Below are 6932 nucleotides of genomic sequence, written 5' to 3'. Positions count from 1 at the left end.
CTCTATGGAGGAGGTATGTTCTCTCCTCTATGTAGATAAAACACTTCAAATTAAAATTTACCATGAAAACTACTTGTAAGTCTGTTGGTTTCACTTGAAAACAACATTTTTGCTCTGATGATCAATACCCAAAAACATCCTGGGGGTTTTGTATAAGAATGTGATCTTGTCAAATATTTGGGCTAGCTTCAAGTTTTACAATCTTTGTACAATGTCTTCAAAATTTAATGCTAGTACTACTTTTTCTAGAAAATATTGACTATTTATACATTCTAAATAGATACTGTTTCTCTATCCTCATACAGCTCCGACTTCCTTTGCTTAACCCACACTCTTTGTACTACCAGCTTCAATGAGACATCAGAGAGCACTCCCGACTCTTCCTCCTTGTACCTAATTTCTCACTACTAAAACTTACCATGCCAATAACAAAATTATTAACCCTATAACTAGTTTAACATATTTCTTCTCTTACATAGCTATGATACAATACAATGTAAAAAGCCATACTGACACAGAAATATTAAATACTGTTGGTTAAGGCACATTTTTATGTTAAGATGGGACATTTCCAGTTTCCTTTGCAGTTAAAAAGCTCAGTTATGATATCTGAGTCAGGCACAATTGCATGCATACTTCACAGCATGTTTGCTTATGCTGCACTAGATTCCAGTTTGCTGACGAATCCAGTCGCGGTAGGTTGTCACTCGAGTATACACTCCTGGCTTATTTGGCAGGCCACACTGATAGCCCCAGCTCACAATCCCCACAACAAACCAAAGCCGCCGTGAGTCTTCTTGTACTAGTGGGCCACCAGAATCACCCTGAAGGAAACAAAGCAATTGATTACTTAAGTGGAAAAGCAACCCTGGAATCTGCAGTTTATTTCTATGGCAGTAGATGAAGTCTTAGTCATTTATGAGCCTATGCCTTTCTGAGAGACAATAAGCCATGAAAACAAGCCTGAAATCCTTCAAGTATACAAGCAAGGCTGAGAAGTTGTAGAGCCCATTAGCTAGTCTTTCTTCCTGGTGGCTTCCTCTCCATCTCGTCTTTCATCCTAGGAAGCCTTCTATGACCTTATGCTTTCCTTTGTACTTCCATCTTGGGGCTCCATTAGCTTCCTACTGTGACCTCATACTCTGTGGTATCTATGTTCCTGCTTCTTCAATATTTTATGAAGGCTTGATTATTCCCACTGGTCAGCTCTCCTTGAGTTAGCATTCCATGCCTTTTGATACTTGACCAATATCTGTGTGAGCAGTGTTGTTGCAAAGTCCACCAGGGAAGGGAGCATCCTTGTTCTTGACACAGGTGCAACCTAGGTGTCTAGTCCATAGGAGATGCCAGTGAAATAGTTTTTGAGAGAATGGGCTTATAGACTTGTCACTTACTGCCCTTTCTTTACTACCCAGTGAGATGCTTGATGCATAGTAACTCATCCACTATTATTCTCTTAGTGAATAATTGGCAAGAAATTTGTACGACAGTAACTAAAGCATTTCTTATGACATACTTATCAGCCAATGGCAATAACCAACTGCCTAAACACTTATATACTCAATAATCTAATTAGAGAGATACATTTAAAAAATACTATATTATCAGTTAATTCTGTGAATTCTGGAGCTAGAAAGCCTGAGTTTGAGTCCTCCACCTGTCAGCTCTGTGAACTCCAGTAAGCTCTTTAACATCTCTGCACTACAATTCTCTTATCAATAAATGATGTTTTTATGAGTTTAAGTGAGCTTAACACACAAAGTACTGTGGGAAGAGCTTGGTGTACAGTCAGTACTAATAAAACCCAGCATTTACCACCCAACGTATGTCTAGAAAAGTTAGCTACTCATTTGACTGCTCTTAGTAGTTAGGTTTTCCATACCTATTTAATTAATGGTTTAGACAGAGAGAAAGGTCAGTGTGTGAATCACCAACTTGCTTGACAAGTACTGCATGAAGCTGGCTGGTACCTCATTCCTTTGGATGATGCTTCATGCTCCATTTGACCAGTCCTCAGGATTTCCTTGTTATGTTTTTGATACTATTTTTCCTATACTGACAAATTTTTCTGAATTATAATTTATCTACTATGTATAAGCAAAAGCTACCTATGAGTGCCATGTAACTTTTATTGTACCTAGTTAGTTTTACTGCCTAGTGGCAGATGCTTGAACTTGAATTCTTTTGTTTGTTTGTTTGTTTGTTTGTTTCAAGACAGGGTTTCTCTGTAGCTTTGGAGCCTGTCCTGGAACTAGCTCTATAGACCAGGCTGGCCTGGAACTCACGGGGATCTGACTACCTCTGCCTCCCAAGTGCTGGGATTAAAGGTGTGCACCACCACTGCCTGGATTGAACTTGCATTCTTGGTTCTAAACCTGATAAGTGCAGGGATGATCTAGTTGCATTAACACAAGGAATGTCACAAAGAAATAAATGAAAAGATGTATTTTTGAATAAATGTAGGAAATTGATATTATAAACTTCTTTGTAAAATATTATTTATTTATTATATTTTTGAGACAGAAAATCTCTGTGTTAGAGTGTTTCAAGTAACAATCAGTGAGGCCAATATAAAAAAAGGAAAAATTTCATGATAGTGACGTCATTAAACTGCCTGACATGAAGGGCAGAGTTTGTATATACAGAAGCTGATTCATGAGAGAGGGATACTGAAAAGAACATTTTAATACGCTATCCCCATAAGCTGTTGTAACCAATATTCAGTAGATCTGAAATTGTCAAGTTGGGTTACTCTCTGACTGCTAAGTTGTATAGAAGACTTTATGAAACTTGACAATTTGTCATTGTGGAAGGTGGGCAAGGGCTCCACACCTGAAGACACTTGAATATTTATAATGTTTAACTATTTGCTCCTGTGATTATATTGGCTTAGTATCAGACAAGGGAATGGAATCCTTTGTCTTAAGTTTCATTAATTTCATTAAAATTTTAATATTAAATTTTATACTAACCACTAATGAAGAAAATTGTACACATACTGTTTGTTTTGGGGTATTTAATTTAAAGTTTTACAGGCTAGAGACAAAGTTCTTTTACTTTCTTTCCTTTTTGTTTTCTCTATTTTCTCTCCTCTTCCTTTTCTTTTTCTTCCCCCTCCCCTTTTCTTTCTTTTTCTTTTCTGTTATTATACAATTTAGGGCCCCTTATGGCTCAATTAACTAAGCTACTTTCTTTAAAGTACTTCAAAATTTAGATATCTTTGGTGGATGCATACTATGGTATTTTTATTAATTGGACTGAGACTGAAAGTGTTTACAAATAAAATGGTATGTTAAAACTTAGTAATTATTTATAAACTTAGTAACTGATTATTTTATTATGAATTGGTCATTATATATATTTGTAGGATAGAAAATACTTCTAGCTAATATTTCTACAATTCAAAACCGTAACTTTGCTCCTTGTGATAAAAACATAAAAGTTTAATCTCTAGCAACTTTGAAGCAGATTGTACTTTATCTTTAATTGTATCCACCATGTTGTATAATATTGGCTTGAACATTCATAGCAATTGAAAGTTAGTATTTTCATGACAGATGAGATTCAGAAAAGATGTTTTTCATTTATAATTAAGGGCATACATTTTTTGAGATTCAGAGTTGTGTGTGGCAATTGTTGTTATCTTTATGCCGGTGACAGAGTAACGTGCTTGAAAATGCCTATAAACTTCTCGATGATGACATCGATAATACCTGGCATGCATCCACTGAACCCGAAGGCACCCCAGCACAGAGCATTCCAGGCAAGACGCTTCCACCGTAACCAGATGGTTCATTGCATACTTCGTTACTTATTATTCTGACCTGTCCTTGCCGTAGATCTGTGACTGTGTTGCCTGTTTAGTATAAAAACAGAAATGAAACAGTCTTCAGAAAATATGGACTAATGACTCTGTGCTAAATGTGAGAATGAATAAATGCTCAAAACATTATCTATTTTAAAAGGGAGGCACCAAAAGATGCACATAAGAATTTCCTCTGCGCAAAGATTCTTGTAGGAGAGAAAGGATAACTCCTTTAGGGAGACAAGCGTCTTTTCTTTTTCTTTATGAGTTTGTGATCTGTTTTCCTTTATAGTCTTAGAGTTAACCAGTAAATTGCTGAATGTGGTGACACATGCCTGTAATCCCAACATTTCAAAAGTAAATATTGAAAAATCAGGAGTTCAAAATCAGCTCTAGTTTCGTAGTAAATTTAGTGTCAACCTGAGCCACCATGAGAACCTGCCCCAAAAAACATCGATAAAACCAACCCAACAACTTGTGTTGAAATTGACTTGCACTGTTTAAATTGTTTATAGATGGATTTGGGATTAGAAAACTGTACATCAGTGAACATTTAGCAGCGAAAGAGTAAGTGGTCTGGCCTTAAAGGACTAATCTGTGATATTAGTGCTCCCTCAGCAGAGTGCTGTCTGTTTTCTGTGGCTGGTATAAAATTTAACTATTGCATTAAAAGAACACAATGAAATGCTTTCCGAGACAATTATTAGTCCCTAGAGGGATAATCACTACCATGGTTGTAATAGCCCAAAGAAATTGCTGATGTTTCTCTTCCACTTTCTACTAGATTGTGTTATTATTTTTTTGGCCCCAATTGTTCTTTCATATTGTGCTTATTTAAATTTCAACATTATTTATGCAATAAATAAATGTGATCAATGTTTATCTCTACGTGGAGTTCCTTGCTGTGGTTGCAGGATTCATTTCATCCCAGAGAAAATTAAAGGTAGTACTTTAAGGGGTGTTAAAGTCTCCAGGTCATTATTATTTTAAGTCTCCTTTCCTTCACAGAAAATCAAAGACTTTCTATATTAATAAGAAACTTATTGAAGGGGCTCTAGCAAGCCTACACATGGCAACTATGGTTCTAACAGGCTTTGCCATTCTCCTTCATCTCCTCTATCTTGCTAAAAACTGTTAAGTTACATTCCTAAAGCTAGCCCCCAAGGTCCGTACCCATATTTGGCCCTTCCTTCTTCTGAGACTGACTACCAAGGTCCAGTTATTAAAGTATTGAAGTCCAACAATCAAACCCCCTTTATGTCACCATAATTAAAATGCCCAATCAAAATAAACCAGCTCATCCTAACACTGGGTTTCTCATTTTACAGCCATTTGCCTCTGGGTCACATCTGTCTCCTCTCTATGCAGAGGCAGTTCCTTTGGGAGAAATACCCCATTCACCCTCTCTGTTGTTTCTTTCCTCCCCTCTCCCTTGTTCCCTTCCCCTTCTCTCTTATTTTCTATCTCCTGTCTCTGTCTGTTATCCATGCCATCGGTTTCTCTGGGACAAATAAATCTCTTTTGTGCTGAAAACTTGGTCTTGGGTTGACTTGTGCTGACTTTGAGGTCTCTATTAGGTTTCTGTATCCATTTCTTTCACATATTCCTGTTACAGAAATTCCCACACCAGTTAGAAGACTGATCTCCAGAATATACAAAGAACTCAAGAAATTGGTCACAAAGCTGATGTGGGAAGGTCATTTGTCAATCTGTTGTTTCATTGGTTAATAAAGAAAACTGCTTGGCCTGATAGGTCAGAAAATTAGGTAGGTGGAGTAGACAGAACAGAATGCTGGGAGGAAGTGAGGCAGTCGCCATGCCCCTCCTCTCTGGGTCAGACATGATGAAGCTCCAGCCCAAGATGGACATACACTAGAATCTTCCTGTTAAGACATCACCTTGTGGTGCTACACAGATTACTAAATATGGGTTAAGCAAGGTATGAGAGTTAGCCAAGAAGAGGCTAGATATAATGGGCCAGGCAGTGTTTAAATAAATACAATTTGTGTGTTGTTATTTTGGGGCATAAGCTAACCAGGCGGCCGGGAGCTGGGTAGCAGGAACGCAGCCCACCGCAGCTCCTTCTACAACAAAGAGCAAAGAAAATCAGCCTACAAAACACAAGCCCAGAGAACTTAGACAACAATGAGGACACTAAGAGAGACTTACATAGATCTAATCTACATGGGAAGTAGAAAAAGACAAGATCTCCTGAGTAAATTGAAAGCATGGGGACCTTAAGGGAGGGTTAAAGGGGAGGGAGAGGCAGGGAGGGGAGCAGAGAAAAATGTAGAGCTCAATAAAATCAATAAAAAAATTCTCTGTCTAGAAATCCCTATGGTTTCTAAGGACATTTCTTGTTTTACAGCCCTGGGACAGCAGCTGTAGCTAGAGTCAGGGATGACCAGATATAGACAGTTCTGTAGTAGTGGTTGTCCTCAGGCTGTTTCCACATCAAAGCTGGACGTAGGGGTACAAGCCCTTATTCACATCATTTGGGGGCGGGGGTGACTGAAGCAGAGGATTATGAATTTGAGGCCAGCTTGCGCTACATAATAAATTCCAAGCCAGCCTGGATTAAAGTGGGACCCTGTGTCAAAACTCAAAAACAATTTTCCATAGTAACAAATAACAGACAAGATGTCATTAAGCTGTTTCGTTTTCCAGAGACACTTACCTCCATAAGTGAGAGAGCCCCAGCCTGTAACATATGCAACAGAACCAGGTATGATACTCTGGGTGGCAGCTGGGAGACACACACTATGGATATTTCTGGTAAAGGTGATGGGTCTTTCAAGTTGTATAACTGCAATATCATTATCACGAGTTGTGGGTCTGTAATTGTTATGGACTCTGATAGCTCTTACTCTCACTCTTAAGTTAGGAAGTACTGTAGAAACACCAAAGGTGGCAGTCCATTGTAGAGGATTAGAGTAGCTAAAAACAAAACCAGAAACATGCCATTAAATAGGGAGATGTAAAAAGAGATGCTTAAAAACACTGACTATTGAGCAGTAGAAATTATAGCAGTGATTACAGAATGTATATTAATACGAAAGGTAAAAATTAAACAAGAGCACTTTACCAAGTGTTGACTAGGCAGAAATTTGGATTTCTTGTATTTCTG

At 37.9% G+C, this 6932-nt stretch overlaps 1 protein-coding gene across 1 annotated transcript in view; it reads right to left on the bottom strand.

The window, feature by feature from the left end:
* Positions 1–662: 662 nt before the first annotated feature.
* LOC121460963 (transmembrane protease serine 11D) overlaps positions 663–6932 on the bottom strand; it is a 56126-nt gene continuing 49856 nt past the window's right edge. Inside the window, exons 8-10 of the mRNA XM_041671662.1 lie at positions 6483–6742; positions 3714–3856; positions 663–824 (exon numbers count right to left, since the gene is read on the bottom strand). Coding sequence (XP_041527596.1) covers positions 663–824; positions 3714–3856; positions 6483–6742 — 565 coding nt within the window. The remainder of the gene's footprint in view (positions 825–3713; positions 3857–6482; positions 6743–6932) is intronic.

The sequence above is a fragment of the Microtus oregoni genome, unplaced genomic scaffold, assembly GCF_018167655.1.
Source record: "Microtus oregoni isolate MIOR12 unplaced genomic scaffold, Mior012 000021F_ref0000039, whole genome shotgun sequence".
Lineage (NCBI taxonomy): Eukaryota > Metazoa > Chordata > Mammalia > Rodentia > Cricetidae > Microtus > Microtus oregoni.
The sequence above is the reverse complement of the archived record's forward strand: the minus strand, read 5'-3'. Positions and strand labels throughout refer to the sequence as shown.